Source organism: Marmota flaviventris, chromosome 6, assembly GCF_047511675.1.
Source record: "Marmota flaviventris isolate mMarFla1 chromosome 6, mMarFla1.hap1, whole genome shotgun sequence".
In the NCBI taxonomy this organism is placed as follows: Eukaryota; Metazoa; Chordata; class Mammalia; order Rodentia; family Sciuridae; genus Marmota; species Marmota flaviventris.
The window spans coordinates 112701924-112726066 of record NC_092503.1 but is presented as its reverse complement, the minus strand read 5'-3'; the positions used below and the strand labels follow the sequence as shown (position 1 = coordinate 112726066).

General features: G+C 51.1%; 1 protein-coding gene and 1 long non-coding RNA gene across 7 annotated transcripts; one reads left to right on the top strand and one right to left on the bottom strand.

The window, feature by feature from the left end:
• Window positions 1–13837, bottom strand: LOC114099276 (triggering receptor expressed on myeloid cells 2-like). Of its 6 annotated transcripts, XM_027943530.2 has the most exons (8): window positions 13693–13766; window positions 11819–12169; window positions 10444–10534; window positions 9695–9873; window positions 4384–4483; window positions 1218–1303; window positions 705–757; window positions 1–350 (listed from the first exon to the last, which is right to left on the bottom strand). In XM_027943530.2, the coding sequence occupies exons 1-8, from the start codon at window positions 13730–13732 to the stop codon at window positions 144–146; spliced, it is 1107 nt and encodes a 368-aa protein (XP_027799331.2). In that variant the 5' UTR covers window positions 13733–13766; the 3' UTR covers window positions 1–143. The 6 variants fall into 6 exon arrangements, 5 of the variants coding, with proteins under 5 accessions (XP_027799331.2, XP_071469522.1, XP_071469521.1 ...); XR_011707735.1 differs by lacking the exons at window positions 1–350; window positions 705–757 and adding an exon at window positions 1666–1780 and having other exon boundaries at window positions 13693–13808; XM_071613421.1 differs by lacking the exons at window positions 9695–9873; window positions 10444–10534; window positions 11819–12169; window positions 13693–13766 and adding exons at window positions 1666–1780; window positions 3905–4237.
• Window positions 4464–6160, top strand: LOC114099277 (uncharacterized). Its single transcript, XR_003583869.2, has 3 exons — window positions 4464–4547; window positions 5584–5733; window positions 6073–6160. It is a non-coding gene; the product is annotated as an uncharacterized lncRNA (long non-coding RNA).
• Window positions 13838–24143: the final 10306 nt, after the last annotated feature.

The following is a 24143-nucleotide window of genomic DNA, read 5'->3' as shown; positions in this document are numbered from 1 at the left end:
AGCCCCCAGGGTCAGCCCCCCTGCGTGTACAGTGTGGTGAGCAGTTCAGCTGGGTGGAGTCTGACTGTTAGGTAGATCCTGAACAGACTCCCAGGAGGCCCCTCTGCTTTTGTCCCCTCCTGGGAAGAAAACCGTGGCATATGTCACAGACTTGGAGGACATAGAACCTTAGGAGGCAGAGGAGGTGAGGATGGGGATGGAGGTTTCCCAGGTGGGCAATCAAGAGGGAGGCTGGCGTAGGCGGCATTGTCGAAGGAAATTGATGAGTCAAGCCGAGCACATGGTGCGTCCAAAGGCAATACAGCAGTGGGTCCAGAATCGTCGATGTGGTGGACTACTGAGGAGGGGCCCTGCAACAAAAGCAGGCAGGTCAGGCAGAGGGAGTGCCCCCCATGCCCCAGTTACCTTCAGTGGGAAGCCTGGGAGCACCCTGGATATCCATCCCTCCACCTCTCTCCAATCCTAAGTATGTCTGTCAGTGGACAGGAGGACTTTGAAAGTTGATGAATATCTTCAAGACCAAGTTACTCCCCAGATCTAGGGAGGTGAGTTACCCAGGTGATCACTGGGGCCAAGTTTATAGCATTTAGGAAGAGGACTGGGTCCCTCTCCTTTCTCCACCTTATCATCCTGGGACCTCTCAGCAATTGTGATGAATGGAGACTCTGGGGGAATTTGGTGGTGGACTTGCAGAGGCCTCTTACCGTGCCTGCAACTCTCTGGCTCGGGAACTGGTCATAGACTTCAGGCCTGTTCCCTGGCAAGACAGACAAAAGCACACAGTCTACTTCCAGGGCTGACTCCCACTCCCTCACTCCCTTCAGAAGCCTTTGAAACTTTTTTCCTAGTGCATATTTGCCTGCCCCTTCCCACCGCTAAACCTCTAGCCTTCATCTCCCAGACCCCTCCTCCAGTCTCCCCATCTCTCCTCACCCATTTATTGCTTCCATATTCAGTCTACCTCCTAGAACCCTTCCCCTACTTATTCCATCCCCTTTCTTCTAATCCTCATCCCCCATTCTTTCCAATTTGATATTTCCCCAGGCCTGCCCCCATTGACTCCCTCCCTCCTCTTCACCCCTCAGCTATGGGAATTCTAGGGTGTGGGTGCTTAACTAAAGCCCAGACAAGTCTTTCTGTAGGGGAACAGACCTAGACTCCTGGCCTCATCTGCAAAACTGGTTGAGGCTGGGATAGGTGGGTAGACAGCTACTGACCTCTCTTTTTGGTCATGACAGCAAACAGCACCACAGCTGCCACCAGAAGGCCCAGAAGGGACACAGCACACCAGATCAAGGGGATGCTGAGGGACAGAAAGGAATAGGTAGACTTAGCCCTGAACCCTATGAAGAGTTGCTAACCAGGAGCTCTGGAACATTGAGAGGAGAGCCACATTCTTGGGGAACCAGGGTTGAGAGGACATGGAACAGGATGGGGAGAGTAGACTCAGGTAGACGGACACATTATCAAGGTCTCCTGGCTGAAGATCCTCTAGGATGAAGGACCCAATGCTGAACTGGGGTAAAGAGATTGGTCAGTTTGTCTGTCAATCAGAAGCTCCCAGGGATGGAAGGAATCCCCCTTCAATTTAGTCTAGAGCTCAAAATAAGTCACATCTTCACCAGTCACCTTCTCCCAGCCATCCTAATCCAGTCTTGCCAGTACCTCTTCTGCTGGCTGGGCTCCCAGGGGCTGGCACTGCCTGCAGGGTCCAAGGAGGGATCCTCAGCCAGACTGCCATGCTTATGGGTCTCCTCCTCCTCCTCTCTCAGGCCAGGAGCTAACTCAGAAGGAAACATTTAATGAGAAACACCCACTGTGGGCAGGCTTCCATGGGTTGTTGGGGTCTGAGGGACTAGGAAAATGGAGCCAAGGAAGGAGAAGTCCTGTGAAAGGGACACAAAGGAGCAGCTGGGACGTCCTCAGGGCCTCTCACTCTGTGGGTTGGGGAATGGCGCTGACTCTTTGTATCTTTACCTAGTTGCAAATGTACCCTCTTTCCTCTGCCACCAGCTCCCTCCCTGTCCCCCTGCATTTCTTCTCCTTTGCCTGCTCCGCCCCGCACCCCCCTAGTCTTCCCAGGCTGCCCAGACTATGCAGAAAAACCACTGAGTAATCTCTGCCTGTCTTCTGCCCCCACCCAGGAAAGGTCTCTCCAGCTTCACCCTCAGTGGTGACCTTGCTCCCAACTCACTGGCCTCAAATGCTGCCTCTCTATATACCCGTGACCCTGTGGTCCCACCTGAGTGCTGGTCAAGCCCCATCCCAAGCTCTGCCCTCAGGTCAGCATTAATGTGAGGCAACACGGGGACACCCTCTGAGAGCCTCACTAGCACCCGAGACTCAGTTTTGTGACTGTCATCCCTACAAAGTGCTTGAATTCTGGCTACAGGTCTCAGGTTTAGTTGACCTGGGCCAGAACATCAGTTTGGGTACCTGGCCAGTCTTTTCAGGCCTTCTAGGATGGGGCCTCACCTTATTCTTGAGAGATTCACCATGAAAGTGCTGTGGTGCCAATCTTGCTGCCCATGTCCTGCCCTCCTGGTGCCATGAGGCTGCCTTGGTCAATGCTCTCTGAAGCTAGATGCTTGCCTGAGCTTCAGGCCACAGCCCCTGGCTTCCCCATACCATTTCCACACAGCTGCCTGAACCTGCATCCTCCTCAGCTGCTACCCATTGCAGAGGGCTCTGGGGACCTGCCTCCCTGCCCCCTCTTCCCAGTGAGGCTTATCACAATTTGCCTTTTAGGAATTTAAAAGAATTCCTTGACCACAGAGTGACATTAATAGTGAATTAACCACTATTTTTGTGGTACAGGTTAACAACTCAAGATGAGCAGATTCCACTCACCATTCAGTCTACCCTCTTATTTATGGAATACATTTCTTAATTTTATTCTTTGGGGATTAGACACAAATGATTTGAGAAAAGGAGGAACAAAAAAGTGGGGAAAAAAGTCAGTATCCATCAGAGAAAAGTAGCAGCAGTCCTCACTTTAGGTGGCTGATATTTTCCTCCAGTATAGTTTATTATAGTATCTTATTTTTCTGGTTAAAAAAATGTTTATTTTAGTACTTAAATACTTGAAAGATGTGGACTGCATGAATGAAATGTAAAAACAAAGTGTTTTATATACCGAAATTAGGGTTGAGAATTTGGGCCTACATATTAATGACACTTTTTCCATTTTAAAACTGAATGATTTGAAATAGTTGAGTTGTACCCTGCCTGGAGGTCACATACCCACTTGACGCTCCATGAAGACTTGTCAGGTTAAGATATGAATTCAGTTCATTTTAGGTCATCAAACTCGTAACTACAGGATGAAAAATCTTAAAGGTATAAAAATTTTAATTTATTTGTATGCTGGAATTCAATTTTGGGGGGTCGGACAGGTACCAGGGATTGAAGTCAGGGGCACTTGGCCACTGAGCCCCACCCCCAGCCCTATTTTGTATTTTATTTAGAGACAGGGTCTCACTGAGTTGCTGAGCACCTCACTTTTTTGCTGAGGCTGGCTTTGAACTCACGATCCTTCTGCCTCAGCCTCCCTAGCCTCTTGGATTACAGGCATGCGCCACCACACCCGGCTCAAACTCAATTTTGTTTAAAACATTTCTAAGGAGGAAAAAAAAAAGATAGCATTGAGTATGCTGGAAAAGGAAGCAAAAACCATGGTGTGTGAGGAGGAGCCTCCTTGTGGCAGGGGAACCCATGATGTGGGAGGTGATTTATCTCAGACTCCCACCCAGTTCAGTTTCCGCTCCCTACAGGGCTGTCATGAAGATATCTCTCCCACGGCCTCCCCGCAGGCACCCCCGTCCCTCAAGGCCCAAGAGCCCTGGCCACAGGTGGGGGCTGGGAGGGCAGGTCAGAGGGTGATGGAAGGCCCAAGATAACTCACCCGAGGGAAGCACCTCCAGAGAGACCTGGTGCAACATCTGGGGCCCCAGGGCTCCCTCCACCATGCAGCCGTACTGCCCTGCATCCTCCTCCTGCAGGGTGACCATTTCCACCTGCAGCAGACCCCCTCCCAGGTCGGTGAGAAACATGTGCCTGTCTCCTGGGGCTGAGCGATCCACCCCCGAGGACACCAGGGGCTGGCACCCCTCAGGCAAGAACCGGCACCACACCTTCCGGGCTCTGACATCCTGGAGCCGGTAGTGACACTGCACCAGAATGGAGCCCCCCACGGGCACCTGCAGTACCTCTGGGAGGCTGCCCTCGGAGCCCTGACCTAGGGAAGGAAAGGAGGTGGGAGTGAATGTGGGCTGGGGGCTGGGGCCACCTCCCAACCCAGCCTCTAGCGTGGGGATATGGCATCTGCAGGAACCCCAGCTATTCCTGGACACGGAAGGACGAGTAGCTGCATCTGAGCCTTACCTGCTCGTCCCAGGAGCAGCAGCAGGAGAAGCCTGGGGCCCATGACTGGGCTGGCAGATGTCAGTTCTGGGGTTCGCCTGGTCACTGACACAGCATTCCCCTGAGGGAAGGAAACATCTGTCTCTGATGGTCACATGGGGCTCTCCGTGACCACAGAGTGGGAGGTAGGGACTGGTGGGCATCTCCAGGGTTGGGGATAGGGAGCTCTTCCAAACGCTGGTTGGCTTAGTGCTCAGGATCTGACCCTGCAATTAGGGGCCAGCAGGGCTGGTGAGAAGACCAGAGGAAAGGCAGGAGCCCAGGGCGGGGGCCAGCCACAGGGGGAGGTAGGGGCAGGATCTCAGAGAAGAAGGAAGGGTGACCTTCAGGGTCTTCCAAATCTGTGGATGGGAAGCTACAAAGGAGGAAGGAACGTGGCCTACTAATGTCCAAGACCAGCTGGTTTTAAGTTATTCACAAATGCCCCCATCACACCCCCAGGGCTTCAGGACACTGCCCCTCCTGAGTGCCCCTTCACAGCCAGTACCGCTACCTCCCTCCGTGGTGCACCTGGCCTGGGGCTGGCTCCTGTCTCCCCTGCACACTCCAGACCCTTTCCATAGGGATCCAAGCTCCTCGGCTCTGGAAACCAGATTACTTCCTTGACAGTTACTTCTCTGTATTCCTTTTCCTCCCTCCATTTTGTCTACAACTTATTAATTAGTTGGATGTGGAATCTTTCATATCCATCTCTTTTTCGTACCTTTGCTCATTTCCGTCTTTGTGTCCATGTTGCTCTGCCTTTTAGGAGATTTCCTCATATTTTTCTCTACCTCTTCTTTTACTATCTTTTAAATTTTTATTCTTTAATATTTTTAATCTGCAAGATCATTCCCTCCCCGCCCCTCTCTTTCTTTCTTTCCTCCAGGCTTTCTTTACTGATGGCATACTAGTTTGTTTCATGAATGTTCTGTCCTCTCTGTTGGGAGACAATTCTCAGTTCTTCACCTTTTTTGCAAAGAGGCCTATTGAGAGAGGAACACTGCGGGTGGGGGGTGACTATGCTCAGTCTTGCCTTGGAAGCTAGAGACAGTGTCACCTCCAGGGAGATTCGAAGCCTTCCCCTTCCTCCCTGGAGAAAATTCATTCATGCTGGAGAACAAAGTTCTCCCTCTTTCTCTCTTTCTCTCACTCCCTCCTTCCCTTCTGCTCTCTCTCAAGATAGACCAACATCCCAGATGCTCTACATAAACTGCAAATCTCATAATTTGGGGTTCCTCTCCTGGGATGCAAACCCACTTCCCACACTGGAGACACCAGGCCTTCATTCATGCAGCCCAGTGCCTGGACTCTGAGGAACAAGGACAGAAAGTGAGTAATAAACTGACCACGGGCACCAGGGTGGACAGCAGCCGTCAAAGAGATTAGAGCTGAGCTGGGGCTGTAGCTCAGGGGTGGAGCACTTGCCTAGCATGGATGAGGCATTGGGTTCGATCCTCAGCACCAAGTAAATAAAATAAAGGTATTGTGTCCATCTACAACTAAAAAAATAAAATAAAATAAAAAGAGACTAGAGCTGTCTGTGGGGACACCTGGGTGGGGCACCTTGCAGGGTGAGGCCTAAGATAGGACTGGAAAAGCCACCCTCCCTCCCTCCTCTGCTAAGAGCCACAGCCAAGTAATATGATGCATGGCATTTTTGGTTGAAAGGTGATGCCAGCTAGCCATTGAGATGATATGATTATGTTAAGATTTGCATTCATATGGATATTGGACTCCTGCTATTCACCTTGGCCTGCTACGGGACTCCTGGAGAGTTCCCATTGGTTGGGGGAAGTGCGGTAGGAGGGAATTCCGGAGGAGGGACTTCCTGTTGGGACCGGGGAGAAGCCGCGTGGCTCGGTCGGCAATCTTCCCGGGAGTGGGAGCATACGGGGCCATTGGTGGCAGTTTCAAAAATAAAGTTTGTTCCTGCTTGAGTGGCTCGTGATTTTGTGCCCAGCCAGACTGCAGCACTCCTCTCCCCTCTCTTGTCCTTCTTTCCTTTAGGCACAAGGGAGTCGAGAAAGGGAAGCTGGCCCTGGGAGCCTGAGACGGCCAACTAGGGTAAGCTGAGCCTAGTGAGGTTGGTGGTAGGGTGACCCACTAGCCCTGCACGCCGGGGACTGAAGGTTTTCCCAGGACATGGCAGAAAGTCCTGAGCAAACCAGGTATTTATCTGTTCTGCCAACACTTTAATTTCCTTGCAAGAAAGTTATTTTCACATTAATAAGCCACCTGGGAGTGCTTTGTGACAGCAGAATTATGTTCAACATTCAACTGAATTCCTCAAATGAATATTGTCCACTGCTGGGACAGAGGTGGCCAGGCAGGAGGCTGGCCTCCAGGGAGGTGTTATGTTGCTGGACAAGACCGGGAGGAAGTGAGTCCATTGAGGACGTACTGTGTACCAGACAGCTGGCCAGGGACTCTCACAAATGATATTAGTTTTAACCTCACAACCCTGTGAAGACTGCCAGACATGGGAGGGGGAGTGTTTGTTGGTTAGTTCTGTTTGTGGGTGAGGACACAGGCTCAGAGGGTCTGAGGCACTCAGCCTGTCTGGCCAGGGGCAGAGGTCAAACTGAGGCTCAGTGATCTGCGTGCCCTCAGTCCAGGGTGCTCCTGAGCCTAGGGCTGGGGACCCCAGTGGTGATCCCAATCCAGAGGTGGAGGACTCTGAGGGGGCAGAGCAGGGAGGAGAAAAGTCCGCGTTCTCAAGCTGAGGAAGCTCCATTCTGAGCTGGAGCTGAGGGCCACTGTGCCTGACGCCAGGTGTCCCCAACGCCTCCTCCTGTTGGTGCCCATAGGGGAGTAGGTACCGAGGGCTCAGCTCAGTCCTGGCACTTAGACTTTGTCCAGAATCTGTGGGGACAAGGCTGCTGGCCCAGGATGTAATGAGGGAGTTTGATGTGCCACTGAGCCAGGGAAGCCCGAGAAACAGTTCAGCCCAGAATCAGAGCTCCAGGGTGGGGGCCCAGGGAGCAGCCTGAGGGGGGTGGGAGGCAGGGTGGGGACACAGCTGGGACCAGGGGAGTGACGTGAGGCTAGAACGTGACCTCTGTGCTGAGCACCTTCTCAGTGACCCCAAGTCCAACCACCTGGGGCCGGAGCAGAGAGCCCAGGGCTGTGGCCCACTTGGTTCCTCCTCCTGCTGCAGCCTGCCCTCAGGAACCTCACCCCGTCTCCCCCTCACTCCCGCGTAAGATGAAGAAGCCCCTCCCGGAACACCCCCCCTCATGCTGTCCTGGTTCATTTCCTCCCCTCCTTCAGGGACACCTCAATGGCACCTCCTGACTGCCCGTTTAAAGCAGCCCCTCCCCAGCCCTCTGCAGCCAGGACTCTCCACCTGGCTTTGGTTTAATTTTTTCCCTGGCACTTTTTGCCCTCAGGCAGGGCACACGGGTCAGGTTTCCTGCTGTGTTGTGCTCCTGTTTTTCTCCCTCTTCTTCCCCCAGACCACTCTCCGTGGGGGTGGAAGCCTAGTTGCTGTTCACTGCTGTCCCTGCAGTGCTCAGGATGGTTCCTGGCAGAGACCACCAGACATTCTGAATAAATTAATGGATGAATGAGTGGGACTGAGCAGAGGGAAGGGTCCCTTGAGTGCCAAGTGAACTTTGGATCCCGAGGCAATACTGGGGAACCCAAGGAAGCCCCGTCTTGGAGCCTTGGTTTCTTTTTAATATGATGAGGGGCTTGGACCACATCTCAGCTCTGATGGGCTGCACTGTGGCCCACCCCTCGTCACTTGTCTGGAGGGAAGTAGCCTGGTGGATGCAAACTTCAGGGGGTGAAAGGATGAGTCAGCCGCCTGCCAGGTGCAGGGCCTTGAGGGCAGGAGCCGTGGAGGGGCTGGTGGAGGGACGCCTGGGGCTGGGATGAGGCTGGTGAAAGGAAAGTGACCACAACACTCTGAGCCACCAAGAGGTCTTTATTGCAGCCGTGCAACAGAGGAGAAAAAGAGTGAGAGAGAAAGAGCGGGGAAAGAGAGAAGAAAGGGGGGGAGAGCAAAGAGAGAGAGGAGAGGAGAGAGTAAGAGGGATAGTGAAAGCAAGAGAAGACAGAACAAGAGCAAGAGAGAGGGGCCTGCAGGAGGGAGCTTTTTATAGCCCAAATCTAATGGGGTCTCTGGTGTGCAGGCTGCCTTGTTGGCGTGCAGTGTTTGGGTCATACAGTGGTGTCATCTTCTGCCTTCAGGCAGACGGGGCAGGGGCTAGATGTGGGTTTCCATCGCACCAGACAGGTGGGGGTTGAGTGCTCAGCCTTGAGTGGGGTTGAGTGTTCAGACTTGACGCAAACAGGTGATAAAAGACCAGACAGAGGGGGTTTGAGTGCCTGGGTCATCCTGCAGCTAACATTGGTTCAGCCTGCCCTGCAGACAGCTTAGTTCAGCCTGTCCTGCACCTAACAGCTGTCAATAGTCCCAGGAAGCAGGGGGAAGGGAAGGGGAGAGAGGAGGGAGGGAGCAGAGAAAGAAGGGGGAGGGAGAGGAGAGACAGGGAGGGAGAGGGGGAGGGAGGGAGAGGGAGGAAGAGGGAGGGGGAGGGGATGAGAGAGGGAGGAGGGTGAGGAGAGACAGAGAGAGAGGGGGAAGGGAGAGGGAGGGAGAGTGGGGAGAGGGAAGGAGAGGGAGGGAATGAGCACAGAGGGTGACAGGAGAAGGGGGACTTAATGACTGAATCTAGGGAAGGGAAGAGAAAAAGGAAAAGGTTGGCCAGATGGGAGCCTTTGAGAATAGAGGGACATGGTACCTAGGACCCCAGGCCCTAAGCAGTGAGATCCTTTAGCTTTCCTTCATCTAAAGTCATTCTCCTAGCCAGGAAGCAAAAGAGAAGACCTTCTGGAAGCCCCAAATCCAGTAAAACAGGACAGTCGTGGATTGACTTCTGAGAGTGTTTAATGTCCAAAGCCCAGGAGTTGAGAAGTGACCTGCCTCCCAAAACACCCCCCCACACACAGACACAGACACAGACACACACACACACACACACACACACACACACAGAGATACATACACACACACACATACACACACACACACACACACACACACACACACACACACGGCCTCCTTCCGGGCCCCAGAGCAAGCAGGGTACAGGCTGAGTGATGTCTTGCTGGGGCAGAACCAGGAGTCTGGAGCGTGCAGGCTGGGGTGGCCCCTGGATGGCCTCTCCCCAGCTTCTCCCATCTGGGGTCCTCTCCTCTCATGTGTCTGTGGGGCCTGCAAGGATCCGTGCTCAGCCCTCCCGCCCTGCCGCCCCCCCAGCCGTGGCCAGGCTCCCGAGCCCACCTGTCAGCGTCTGGAGCTGGTGCCCTGGGTCGTAGCCACAGCCCAGCCCGCTGGCTGGAAAGCTCCTCAGCTTCTGCCACCGCCAGGCTGCCACCCAGAGAGCGCCGGCAGTCAGCAGCTTGCTGAGAAAGATGAAGGCCAGGAGGAGGAGGACGGAAGTAGGTGGAAACGGGGTCTCCCTTGAGAAAGAGAAGGAGGACACTTGGGAACCTCGAGGCGGCCTGGAAGCTGGAGTCTCCCCAGAGGGTTGGGAAAGCTCTCGGCCCAGCACATCCCGGGTGGGCTGGCGGGGCCTGCACACCACCCTCCCTCCCTGGCCCAGCGGCTGTCTGCTGTGCCCGTGGTCTCCTAAGGTGTGTGAGTGTGTGCACATGCACATGCACTCAGTGGTTACATGAGCATTTAAACACTGACACTCAGCCATGGACCAAAGGGCGGGGACCCAGGAGTCTGGGACTGGTGCTGCGACTCTCGCTGTGGCTGAGGCATGGGGTCCTGGGCTGCCAGGGGAGGGGTGGGGGGCTCCCCAGTCAGGCATCGGAGAGCCAAAGTGTTTCAGAAGGATTTCAGTCTCCTGTCATTGGCACCGTCACGCCAGACATGCCAGCTGACGGGCAGGGTGTAAACAGGACCTGGGAAACAGGACCTCTCCTGCTCTAATTGTCCTGGAATCTGCAGTCCTGGGACCTCCGTCCCCACCTGGCGTGGGCTCTGCAGCGCGGGAGTCTGCCAGGGTCTGCTCACTGTACCTGGAGATACTGTGCTCCACAGGGACAGCCTCGAAGCTCCCGGACTCCTCCGGGACCCAGAGGTCTTCCGTGTCCTGGTGATCCTGGGGGTCTGCGGGAGACAGAGATGTCACTTTGCAGCTCTGCCCTCCTTCGGGCCAGCTGCCTTGGTGGGGAGAACCCAGGTGGGGTCAGTGAGGCCCTGGGAGTTCCTGTTCTGCATGGAACCTCTCTGAATTTCAATTTCCTCACCTTGACAGCAGGGCTGTTAGGAACACCTCCTCCCTGCAGGAGTCAGCAGGAGCCACTCTGCGGAGTATCTAGTGTCACACAGGCGCTCAGGGGCTGCCATCCCTCTCTCCATCACACATCCCTCCCTCCCTCCATCCAAATGGAATCGTGGATGGGTTTAAACTGTCGGGCTGTCTGCACAAGCAACGGGTTATTATTACTATATCATTTCCTGCCATCCTCTTGAGAATCGACTGAGCCTAAGACCCTGACAGGGCTGGAAATGCACGTCTCTGTGCCCCGACTCCATGAAAGAGAGGGGGGGATTGGTGTCCAGGGCTGGCAGTCGCCCCTCCTTAAGGAGATACGTTTGACCCTCGTTGATGATAAAGAGCCATACGGGGGGTCACCGGAAAAGAGGAGAGTCAGGAAGGGATCTTTGCCCTTCTTTGGGACACAGCTGTCTCCTAGAGACAGGCAGAAGGGTGGTCCCTGTGCAAAGCTCAAGGGTGTCTCTCCTCCTCAGGCCTGAAATGCTAATCTCAATTCAGTTCAGTGTCAGGAGGTCTGCCTCCGGTGTCACCCCCTGGGGTCACCAGGACAAACGCCATCATCTCCATTTAAACCACCCCCCCTTTTTTTTAGCAGTACTGGGGAAAAAACAGGGGCCTCTCACATGCTAAGCAAGATTTTGACCATTGAGCTACACTGCCAGCCCCATCATTTCCACTTCAGGATAGGGAAATGGAGAACCGGAGAAGTGAAGCACATTCCCGAGCAAGCATTCCTTTGAGGGTTGTTTTTCTGCACCAGAAAACTTCCTTGACTGAGTGGGCAAGTGAATAGATTAATCTGCTGCCCCTTAAGGACCACCTGTAGGTGTTCACATGCTAATCAGATGTCAAATGGGTGATGCAATTTGAGAAAGTAAGACCAAGGCTAACTCAGACAATGAATGCAAATTAGAGAAAGATGCCCCGCCTACAGGTAACACAGCCCTGCACCAGGGCACAAGAGGAGTCCCCGCTGGACTTGGCTCCCTTGCACAGTGAGCAACCTGCAAAACCGTCCATGGGACTCACAATGTGAGTTTTCCCAGGGACCCTATGGTCCTGAACACAGATGCCCAAAACATGAGGCCTGGCCCCAACAGCCACTCACTCACCTGCCAGCACCTCCACCAGCACCTTCCGGAGCGTGTCGGCCTCACGGCCACGGAGGCTCTGGCACTGGTAGAGGCCAGCGTCGTGGTCTTGAAGATTCCGCAGGGTGATGGTGAGGGTGCCGCCCAGGGCATCGTCCGTGATGGCCGTGCTCCCATTCCACTTCTTGAGGAAGGCCAGCAGCCACAGGCTGTGCGTACTGACAACGCGCTGGCACGGGCCCTCCTGGTCCAGTTGGCGGCACCAGGCCTTGCGCCGCCCCCAGTGCTTGGTGGAGTCGTAGGGGCAGGAGACCTGCAGGGACTGGCCCACCACGCCCTGGAGCACTGTGGTGTTGGGGGCTCCGCCTGACTCTGCAGAGGAGACATTCGTTGACTCCTCCATTTATTTACCAAATATTTGTTGAACACCTGCTATGTGCAGCGAACCAAATGGACAAAAATTCTGTCCATAAGGAGCTTGTGCAAATGGGGAGGAAGAAACAGGTACCTGGCACAGCTCAGGCATGTTTTTGTGGGAATTTGGGAACCGGGAAACCTAGGTCCTGAGGCTGGTTTTCTCACTTTGTGACTTGCTGGGCATCCTTAGAGAAGAAACTGGCCCTCTCTGGGCCTCTTTCCAGAAACACATGGTTTTTAAAACCCCTCCAGTTCTCTTCTGCATATCTTCTTCCTGTCTTAGGGGAGTAGGACCCCTCCTGTCCTGTCTTCATTTCAAGACAGCAGGGCCGCTGGCCCCTCAGGGCTGGGGCTGGTTCCCAGTGGGCTGGGAACGCGCCTGCCTGATCTGTGGCACCCACACTGGTAGTGCTCCACAGTCTCCTCTCTCCTGACCTTGAGCCTCCAGCTTCCCTATTTCTGTGGCTTTGTTCCCCTTTCAGGAAGGACTTGTTTCAGAACTATTTTGGGAGAGGCATGAGGCTGCTATTTTGGGCATCCTCTTTGGGGTGGAGGAGACAGACGTGGAGACCCCGCTTCTTGCCAGGCAGGGGCTACCAGGGAGTCACCCGGAGCCTCCTGCCTGGGCCTCTTTCCTGCCCACCCCCGTCTCCAGCCATTATTGTGACAGAAACTGGAAAGGTCAGACCAAGAAGCTGACGATCTGCCTTTTTTGGAACCAGAGACACCAATGCGCAGTGGCCCCCCAACGCATCCCCTTTCATCCATCCCCCTGCCTCCAGCCGGGCCACCAGGGGCCACCACGCACCTCCTTTCCTCTCCCCCTCCACCAGGAGCTGCGGAAACAGACTCCATCACCTCTCCTCAACCCAGGTTTTCTACTGCCTTGGGGAGCAAGAAGTACCATTCCCCAATGGAAGAGGCCATCATGTGCAAAATTGGGGGTGTCAGTGCCCCCAACTCGGTGGCCAAAACCCTTATTCCATACCTCCCATCAAGAGCTGAGGCCAAGGGGACCTTCCAAGGGTGAGAGGGTCCTCTCCCAGATGCAGGACACAGTTCCAGGTCTTTCCTCCTTCCTTCCCTCTCTCCCTGCCACTCCCTGGAAGCTGGTCTTGTGCTTAAGTGATTCATAATTTTAGGGGCTCCTACCAGTGCCCCCCAAACTTCCCCCGACTGCCAGCCAGAGCCTCAGATGCCACCGTCAGCATTCTCTCCTTCCCATAAGACTGGGGGCCAGAAGTCCCTTCAGCCTCCATCCCACCAAGGTGGGCCCATGTGGGTTTGGATCGGGGGGGGGGGGAGGGGCAGGCACGAAGACCCCCGGCAGGGTGGGGACGCTGTGCAGAACAGGTCACTTGGGCGAGGCAAGGACTTCCATCTGCCTCATAGTTCAGCCCAGTGCCAGCTCCCCGCCTCCACCTAGTCATATGTTCAAGGAAGGGGAGGGAAAGAAGGAATGGGGGGGGGGGACCTACCTGTGACAAAGAGCAGGATGAGCAGCCAGAGAGGCTCCATGCCTCCCACCCTGGCCAAGGGCTGATGTGCCTTGTGCAAGATCTTGTCTTTCCCTTGAACTGCAGAAGAGAGAGGGACCCACACGTCAGGCGCTGCGCACAGGAAACTGGGCTCCTGGCCATTGAGCAACACCAGGGCTGGGGTCTGGCTTCGTGATTCAAGGAGGGGCTGTGTGGGAGGAAGGGAGAGGAGGAGCCCGCACTGCAGCCCGGCTGGAGGAGGCCGGGGATCCCAGACCTCTGAGAGGCCAGCCACCACCGGCCAGTGCCAGCCCCGGTGACCCCACAGGGCTGGGGCCACTCAGTCAGTCTCCGGGCTGGGCCTAGCCGGGTGGTCACTATGCCCACAGCTGCATGCCAGCCATCTGCCGGTGCTGGGCTCCCTAAGGACGGAGGACAGCTGCTCCTCTGGGAGGACATGACTCACATTCAGCCCTTCTAGTCCTTCCCCCCCGACTGGCACCCCAGAGTGTGGTAGCCTCTGTGAACATGGACCCAGACTTCCTTCTCCACGTCTGCCCTTCCTTGCTCCTGGTGTCTGTGACCACACACCCAGAACCCCTCCGTGCCTCCGTCCCCGTATCCGTAAATGAACATGATGATAATATATGGCGCTGTCGGAGGGTGACATAGATTCCTACAAGTAAAGGGCTTCTGAACAAGGCTCAGGAAGCACAGCACGAGTACTAACCGTGACTATTACCTAGTTAGCAGGAGAAAGGGAAAATGGGTTGTCCCCCAGAGGAAGGAGTCTCTCTCTCATTTGAAATGTCCTCCAGCGTGGCCTCCTTTGACCAGTGGGTGTTTGCTGCGTGACATGCTCGCACCAGCATTTATTCTATGCACAGGGCACGACGCGAAATCCTGACCATCCAGTGGGACAGAGTAGGACATAGCACTTCCCAGAGTCCTTGGGTACGGGTGTTTTCCCACAGGTACAGGTTCCCCCAAAGAGTTACCCAGGCACAAGGACTCACATGCAATGGCACAAAGGTGGGAAGTGGCCCAGAGTCTGGGATGGGGGTGGGGGAGGTTGAAGCAATTCCCAGGGGCAGGAATTAAGTTGTGTTGGGAGTCATGGTGGGAGAGGCTGGGCGCTGTGGAGACTGCACAAGATCAGGCTCTAGTCTCTGGTGGACACGCATATATTCTTCTTCTTCTTTTTTTGGGGGGGGGGGTTGGTTTTGTTTTTTGTTACTGGGGATTGAACTCAGGGACCCTTAACCACTGAGCCACATCCCCCAACCCTTTTTTGTGTTTTATATAAAGACAGAGTCTCACTGAGTTGCTAGGGCCTTGCTAAGTTGCTGTGGCTGGCTTTGAACTCACCATCCTCCTGCCTCAGCCTCTCGAGCTGCTGGGATTACAGGTGTGCACCATCACGCCTGGCTTATTTGTTCTTTATTCACGTATTTACTCAGATCTGTTGTGGCCTGGCCGTGAGAACAGGAAGTGTAGTTGGAGATGGGAGTTCAACTGCCTACCCTTAACCTGAAGGTTCAGGGTCACTGGCTTCCTCTGTTTGCCCCTTTTGGAATTTTTTCTTCATCAGGTTTATTGGTGAATAATTTGTATGTAAAACAAAACAAAACAAAAAAAAACACAACTTGTCCTTTGGGGGCATCCAGTTCTATGAATTTTGACAACCTCCTACATCTGTGCAACAACCACCCGGTCACCAAGGCCATTACTAACACTGTAGTAGAGAAGCCTTCCAGAGCCCAAACTTAGCCAGCCTCTTCCTCTCCGATTTTAGGCCCTGGCAACTACCCCGTTGACTTCTGTCCCTGCAGCCTCCTGCCCTCCTAGAGTGCCGTCTGCGTGGAACCACATGTAGCCTTTTGAGTCTGTCTTCCTTCACACAGCACAATGCATTCGACATGTGAGAAGCTGTGTTTCTCAGCCATTCATTTCTTTTTACAGAACAGTATTTTGTTGGATGGCTGGACCACAGGGACTTCAGCCATTTACTGACTGATGGACATTTGGTTGGTTTCCAGTTTGGGAAAATTGTGAAAAAAAAGCTGTGACTTTCATGTTTATAAACATTTATGCATCTAAACCTTCATGTATACACAACTCATATAGATGAGCATGCAGGTATTTATCTTTTGTGAGGACATATTTTCCATTTCTTTTGGATAAAGTCCTAGGAGTGGGAGTGCTGGGCCATACGTAAGTGAATAGTTATCTCTATAAAGGCCAGTTTCTTCCAAGAAGCTTCCCAACACCTGATATTGTCAGAATTTTTTTATCCCCCCCTCTCCACCCCCAACTCCTCCATCCCCCCCGCTCTCCCTCCCCCCAGCACCCCCCCCTGCACCCACCCTTAAATGCTTGGGATTGAACCCAGGGCCTCACGCATGCTAGATAAGCACTAAGCTACAACCCCCAGTCCCGTCAGATTTTTTAAAAAGCCTTTTTATATATTTATGGTGATATCTCATTATGGATTTAATTTGCATTTTCCTAATATCTAGTGATATGGAGCATCTTTTCATTGTCATCTGCATATCTTTGGTAAAGTATTTTTAGTTCAAATCTTTTGTCTATTTATTATTTATTATTACCATTATTATTAAGTTGTGAAAATTTTTCATATTCTGGATACCAGTCCTTTATTGGATATGTGATTTGCAGATACTTTCTTCTAGTCTGAAAATTGCTTTCTTCCGTAGCAGTGTCTTTCAAATGAATAGACAATTTTAATGTTAATGAATCCAATTTATTAATTTTTTATTTTATGCATCGTATTTGTGTGTGTGTGTGTTCTAGTAAGAAACTTTGCCCACCTCTAAGTGACAAGAACTTTCTCCTGTATTTTCCATTAAAGGTTTTGCCATTTGGGATTTTACATTTTGGTCTAGGCTCCATTTTTTAGTTGATTGTTACATGTGGTGTAAAATATAATCAGAAAGGGATGTTTGGGCATGTGGATTGTACCAGTGTCACTTGTCAAGAAGACTGTCCTGGGCTGGTGCGGCAGTCTGGCTGGGCACAATTCACCAGCCACTTGTCAAGCAGAAACGAACTTTATTTTTAGAACACACTCTGCACCACACAAGCTCTTCAGGAATTCCCTCAGAGACCAACTGCCACCACCAGCTTTGGGTGAGCCTCTCAACCCCCACTCCTCCCACTTTTGAGGCCGATTGGCTGGGTCGCATGGGCGGAGCCAAAAGAGTCCCCCAGTGAGCATCTCCGTGGTCTGAAAGGGTGGGGAAACAGCTCATGAGCATCACCGCAGAGGAGCCAATCAGCTGGAAGTTTGCTGGGGCCGCTTTGGCTGTGGCTCTCAATAAGCTAGGGTTGTGGCTGAGTGATAGAGCACTTGCCTAATATGTGTGAGGCACTGGGTTCAATCCTCAGCACCAAATTTAAAAAAAAAAATGAAATAAGGTTATTGTGTTCATCTCTAGAAATATTTTTAAGAAAACTGTCCTTTCTCCATTGGATTGCCTTAGTGTCTCTATTGAAAATCAGTTGGCATGGAAGTCTATTTCTTAGTGGGGGGGGGGGGGTTACTGGAGATTGAACTCAGGGGCATTCAACCACTGAGTCACATCCCCAGCCCTATTTTGTATTTTATTTAGAGACAGAATCTCACTGACTTGCATAGTGCCTCAATTTTGCTGAGGCTGGCTTTGAACTTGTGATCCTCCTGCCTCAGCCTACAGAGCTGCTGGGATTATAGCCCTACACCACCACGCCTGGCAGAGGTCTATTTCTTAATTGGCAGTTGAGTTCCACTGACCTACACATCCATCTCTTTACCAATATCACGCTGTTGCGACTGCCTATTGTAATTTATCCTAAAACTTGAAATCAGGTTGTGGTCCTCCAAAATGATTTTGACTATTCTAGTTACTTTAGTTTAAATTTTACAACTGGGTTATTGATTTCTACACCCACTCGCAAACACACACACCTGCTGGGCTTTCTATTGAAACTGCATTGACTGGCACCGTTTGAGAAGAAACAGACACCTTAGCAAATATTGAGCCTTCTACCCGATGGACAGTTTAGCTCTTCATTCATTCGCTTCTCCTGTCTCAATGATTTCTAGTCTTCCACATGCAAGTCTTGAATTTTAATTTTACCAAAGCATTTCATAATTTCGGTGCTATTTTAAATGTTTCTAGCTTTCTAAATCTTAGAACTCAGAAGTTCCATAAATCTTCATCTCACTTTCTGACCCATTAATGCTCCATTCTGGTTCCTTCTCCCACTTCCTTCCTACCCAAGGCAAGGGTCTCATTTATTACTTTAAACCCTATAGCAAAGGACAGGCATCAAGAAGTATTTACCAGTCACTTGCAGCATGTGCACAACAAACATCCCCTTTTTCTAGTGCATGCTGATTCGTGGTTCCTCTGACCCTCATTTCTGAGCGCAGGAACATTTCTGCACTGTCCTAAGCCAAGCCCAGGCTCCTTCCTTTTCCTGCACTACATCTGGGTCCAAAGACACCTGCCAGCTCACAGCTGGGCACCGAGACACCTCCACTCTATTGGACACCCGAACCTCATCGTTCACAGATGCGTGCGTTCATCCAACCACCAGTCACTGTGCTGGGCAGCTTGGGTCTCTTGGAGCCTTGGTGATCCTAGATACATTGGTGACTTTGCTGAGAAAAGCCCCAGAAGCTTGGCTAGCACTGACATGGCACGCACAGGACACATGACATATTCCTAAGGTCTAACTTCAGCCGAGACCTCAGAGCGGCTGGACAGTCCTTCTCAGAATTCCTGGAGGCTCCCCGGTGAGCTCCCTATGGTGGCTGCTCAGAATCGTGGCTCTCCCCAAACACTCCTCCTCCCCTAGGATCAACCCAGACCATCCTCACCATCTTTCAGATCCTCCATCCTCCTCCCATCCCCACTCCAGCCCATCTCAGCAGCCAGGGAAGCACCAGATTCCTGCCAGGACCGCGGCCAGTGCCAATACCGGCTCAAGCTGGGGGCCAGTGTGACCCGAACCTGTGGCACGGGAACAGGCCTCTCAGCAGGAACAACACAAACTCCATCAGGACACACCAGCAGCCCAACCCGGGAAAGCCCCTGCCAGCCCTGCCTGAGGGGGTGGTTGGTGGAGTCCACTCCACCATTGACTGGGGCCACCAACCACAAACATCAGAGCCCGCTGATGGCATTCATGATCAGCGGCCACATAAGGCTTCCCTTTCCCACTTTCCTCTTTGACCTCGCCCTGCTTTTGTTTGATCTCACCATCCTGGATTCACACCCCTGGCCTCAAGTGCCAGTCTATGTCCCTCCTCTGATTCCTCTCAGACGGCCCCCTTCTCCCCCCTCTCTGTCTCTCCACCACCATTCTCTGACAATTCTGCCTCAGGTGGTTCTTCTTTTCTTAACATCTGATATTTTTCTAAGTTGAGGATCTCCGCCTGCTCAGGGCAGGGCATCTCTCACAGGGAACAGAGAGAGAAAGAGGGAGAATGTGGCTAGAGGGTGGGGGTGGGGGTGGGAGGGGGTTAGGTCACAGGCAGGGGGGTAGCAGCCAGTAGGCCCAGCAGCAGTGACGCAGGATTGTCAGCCCAGAAGGACATTCTGGTGGAGGTCACAGGAGATGAGAGACAGATGCTTAACATGGCATGAGCCACTGTAGAGATCCCTGGCTGAAGTCCAGTCACGGAGGGGCCTCAGATGACATCCTCATCTGCCATTTGATTGAATCAGAACTGGACAAGTCCTGGCCGTGTCAGAGAGGATGTACACCCTGCACAGGGGACAAACTGTGGGGACAGGAAGACGGGGTGGGACAGAAATTGGAAATACAGAGTAGGGGTTAAGCGCGTGGCTGGGGCTTCACACAGATCTGTGCTTAAACCTAGTTCTGTATTAATGCGGCCCAGGGCAAGCCTCCTAACACTGAATTTCACTATCTGGGTTTGTAACGCTGTGGCAAAAATAAAAGAACGAATTAAAAAATTAAGAAAAGACCAGATGTAGTGGTGTGCACATGTAATCCTGGCAACTTGGGAGGCTGAGGCAGGAGGATGGGAAGTTCAAGGACAGCCTGAGCAACTTAGTGAGAAATGAAAAGGGCTGAGAATGTAGCTCAGTGGTAGAGAACCCCTGGGTTCCATTCCCAATACCAAAATAATAATAATAATAATAATAGTAATAGTAATAGTAATAGTTGTTATGATTTTCCTTCAATTTCAGTGTATTTCTTTCTAAAATCCTCCCTCCACCCTAGTCCATTTTCCTCTTCCAAGATGACGGTTCCCTCAGCCCTGATGGTCCCCAGCCACACACTTTCTCACCTATTCCCTCTCTTCCGGGGTCTCCCATTTATCTCTTCCCAACTTCATCTCCATCTTCACAAGGTCTGGTCTCCTCTGTCCTGAAATCTCCACGTGTGCCTCCACCTCCCCTCCAGGGGCTACTCTCCCATGCCCTGCTCCCAGGGCCGTTCTGAGGCCTCCATCTCCACTCCTTCCCAACCACACACTTCTTTCAAAAATATTTTCCACTTTTGTTATTGTGCAGTGTTGAGAGCCACAGCCGAAGGGGCCCCAGCAAACTTCCAGCTGCCAGCTGATGATTGGCTCACAGCGGCCCCAGCAACATCTAGCTGATTGGCTCCTCTGCGGTGATGCTCATTGGGCTGTTTCCCTGCCCTTCAGACCACGGAGCTGCTCATTGGGGGACTTTTTTGGCTCCGCCCACGTGACCCAGCCAATCGGCCTCAAGAGCAGGAGGATTGTGGGAGGTGGAGAGAAGCTTGTGTGGGAGAGAGAGGCTTGTGGAAAGCCGGTGGTGGCAGTTGAGGCTCTGAGGGTTTTTCCTGAGAGGCTGTTTTGTTTGGCGTGTGTGGTTCTAAAAATAAAGTTAGTTTCTTTTGACAAGTGGCTCCTGATTGTGCCCAGCCAGACTGCGGCATTTGGTGGCTCGCACGGGGAGCGACTGAGGGTAAGTGAAACTGCTCGCCCCTGAGGGCAGGGCGAGAGGATGGGTAGCCATTTTAAGATTCCTCTTTTATTTTGCTTCACTTTTGTTTTAAGTTGCCTGTCCCTGGAGATGAGTGAGACGGAAGAAAAACCGCTCACATCTGAGGAAAAACTATTTACGTCTGAGGAACAGATAGGGAGAAAGGACGGATGCACATGTCAGGAGGATAGAAAGGCCATAATGACTTTTTGTTGTTCCCTTTTTATTTCATTCTGTCTCGGTTTTGTTTGGCGTCATCTTGTTGGGTTGTATTATAGTAGAAATACGGGATCAGAAATTAGTAAAAAACAAACTGAAAGAGTGTTAAGTAAATTGTTAGAGGAAGGAGGCATCTCAGTAAAATCAAGAACAATCAGGGCATACGTTGACACATTACAAAAATGTAGCCCATGGCTTTTTAAGGAGGAGTTGTTAAATATATCACAATGGAACCATCATGGTGAAGATTTAAAAAGAATAGAAAAGAAAAGCCCAGGGACTCTGCCAGTTGGCACATTGCCATTGTGGACGTTCATATCTTGTTTGCTTAGTCCAAAGCCTTCAGTTCAGACAATGGTAGAGGAAGGAGAAGACATATTGATTCAAGTAAAAGAGAAGGTCTCTCAAGTTAGTCAGACAGAGGAAAAGATTCAAGTAAAAGAGAAGGCCTCTCAAGCTAGTCAGACAGAGAAAGAAAGTATAAAACAGAAAAAGCCATCAGGGGGAAAGTTACAACAGGAGACTGCTACTAACACCTTTCTATCACCAGAGGGTGTAAGTGTCCAACCAACAGCACCACCTCTACAGGAGACTGCTACTAACACCTTTCTATCACCAGAGGACGTAAGTGTCCAATCAACAGCACCACCTCCATATGCTGGGAGGTCCCCAACCCCCGCAGTTGATAGTTGGGATCCTGAGACAAGATCTCAAATATTAACATGCCCTGTATTTGAGGCAGGAGGGCAGCGATTTTACCAAGTTTTAAATTTCAAAACAGTGAAGCAGCTAAAAGAGGCTGTAACAACCTATGGTCCTCAAGCACCCTTCACTGTAAGCATGGTCGAATCCATTAACAACTTGAACATGACGCCAGCAGATTGGGCTAATATGTGTAAAGCTGTGCTAAATGGAGGACAATACCTGTTATGGAAGGTTGCCAATGAGGAATTTTGCAAGGAGACGGCTAGGCGAAATGCAGCAGCTGGTTATCCTCAGAGAAATCTAGATATGTTGTTAGGAAAGGGACCTTATGAGGATCAGCAGCAACAAATTGCATATGATCCTGGTGTATATGCACAAATTGCTGTAGATGCAATTAAGGCACGGAAGACTTTACAAGGACATGGAGGTTTACAAGGTCAATTATCTAAGGTAATACAAGGAGCTAATGAACCTTATGCTGAATTTGTAGATAGGCTTATTCAAACAGCTACCAGAGTTTTGGGGAATACAGAACAAGCAATGCCATTACTAAAACACCTGGCTTATGAGCAAGCGAATCGTTGGTGCAGAGATATCATTAGACCATGGAAACATGAAGATTTAAACACATATATTAAATTATGTAGAGACATTAATGAACAAGAGCAAGTCGTGGCAGCTGCAGTAAAACAGGCTTTAGATGCCAGAGACATTAATGAACAAGGGCAAATTGTGGCAGCTGCAGTAAAACAGGTTTTAGATGCCAGGCCAAGAACATGCTACAATTGTGAACAAACAGGACATTTTAAAAGGAATTGCCCCATTGGAGGAGGGTTTAACAAAACTAGGTATCAAAGGAGTAGAATACCAGGTATTTGCCCACGATGCCATAGAAGGAGACATTGGGCTAATGAATGCCGTTCTCAAACCACCATAGAGGGTACTCCATTATCAAAAAACGAACAAGGACCAGGTGTTTATCCACGATATCGTGGAGAAAGGCATTGGGCTCCATTGCCAAAAAATGGACAGGGGGGCCCAATGCTCTGGGGCCCCAAACCACAAATATACGGAGCACTGGAGGAACCCAGCAACCCCATCAGGGTAGTGCCCAGGACACATTGTCCATCAGATCCCTCATCAGACAAACCAGAGGGAGCGCAGGGTTGGACATCTGCGCCTCTGCCAGAGCAGTACTAACTCCAGAGATGGGAGTTCAAATCATTCCCACAGGGGTGAAAGGACCTCTTCCCAAAGGAACAGTAGGCTTATTATTGGGATGCAGCTCTTCTACTCTAAAAGGACTTATGATAAGTCCTGGGGTAATTGATCCCGATTATGAAGGTGAAATAAAAATTATAGCCAGTTCTCCAAAGGGTATATCAGTAATTTCACCAGGAGATAGAATAGCACAGTTACTAATAATACCCAGCCTACATGATAAATTTTCCAGTCGTACTGTAGAAAGAGGTTCCAAGGGATTAGGCTCCACAGGTGTAGATTGGGCTATGCTTTCTTTAAATTTAGATTCTCGCCCCATGCTAAAACTAAATATTCAAGGACATGAATTTAATGGGCTACTGGATACAGGTGCAGACCTTAGCATCATCTCTCGTCAAGAATGGCCAAAACATTGGTCATTACAACAAGCCACTCAAACGCTTTGAGGCCTAGGAGTGGCAACTAATCCCCATAGAAGTGCAATGGTATTAGATTGGAAGGATCCTGAAGGATGTGAAGGAACTATACAGCCATATGTATTGGATCATCTTCCCGTAAATTTATGGGGACGAGATGTCCTAGATCAATTAGGTTTGACATTAACAAATAACATCAACCAAAATGCACCCACTATTATGACTAGACAAGGTTTTAGGAAAGGAAAAAGATTAGAAAAACAAGAACAAGGTATAGCAGCACCAATACAAATAGATCAAGGAACAGACAGACATGGGTTGGATTTTCAGAAAGGGCCACTGAGACAATAAAAATTACTTGGAAATCAGAAAGACCAGTGTGGGTTCCTCAGTGGTCCCTGACTAAAGAAAAGATACAAGCAGCCCATGACCTGGTCAAACAACAATTAGCAGAAGGACATATACAACCTTCTGTATCTCCCCATAATACTCCCATTTTTGTCATCAAAAAGAAATCTGGTAAATGGAGATTATTGCAAGATTTAAGAGCCATTAATAATGAGATGGTTATTATGGGACCTGCTCAATCAGGGATTCCTCAGTTGTCTGCTTTGCCAAAAACCTGGTATGTTTTAGTTATAGATATTAAAGATTGTTTTTTTTCAATTCCAATTCATCCTGAGGATAGTCCACGTTTTGCATTTATTATCCCTGCACTGAATCATGAAGGTCCTGATCAGAGATATGAATGGAAAGTACTCCCTCAAGGGATGGCTAACAGCCCAACTATGTGTCAAATTTATGTTAACAAAGTAATCCAGCCACTTAGAAATCAAAATCCTGAACTACAAATATTTCACTATATGGATGATGTATTATTAGCACACAAAGATAAAAA

Excerpts from the sequence above, each read along its gene's own strand:
- LOC114099276 (XM_027943530.2), bottom strand. The coding sequence starts at position 13,732 with ATGGAGCCTCTCTGGCTGCTCATCCTGCTCTTTGTCACAG. Across the intron at positions 10,535-11,818 it reads GCTGGTGGAGGTGCTGGCAG|ACCCCCAGGATCACCAGGAC; the intron begins GTGAGTGAGTGG and ends TGTCTCCCGCAG. Across the intron at positions 351-704 it reads GCCAGAGAGTTGCAGGCACG|GGCCCCTCCTCAGTAGTCCA; the intron begins GTAAGAGGCCTC and ends CTTTTGTTGCAG.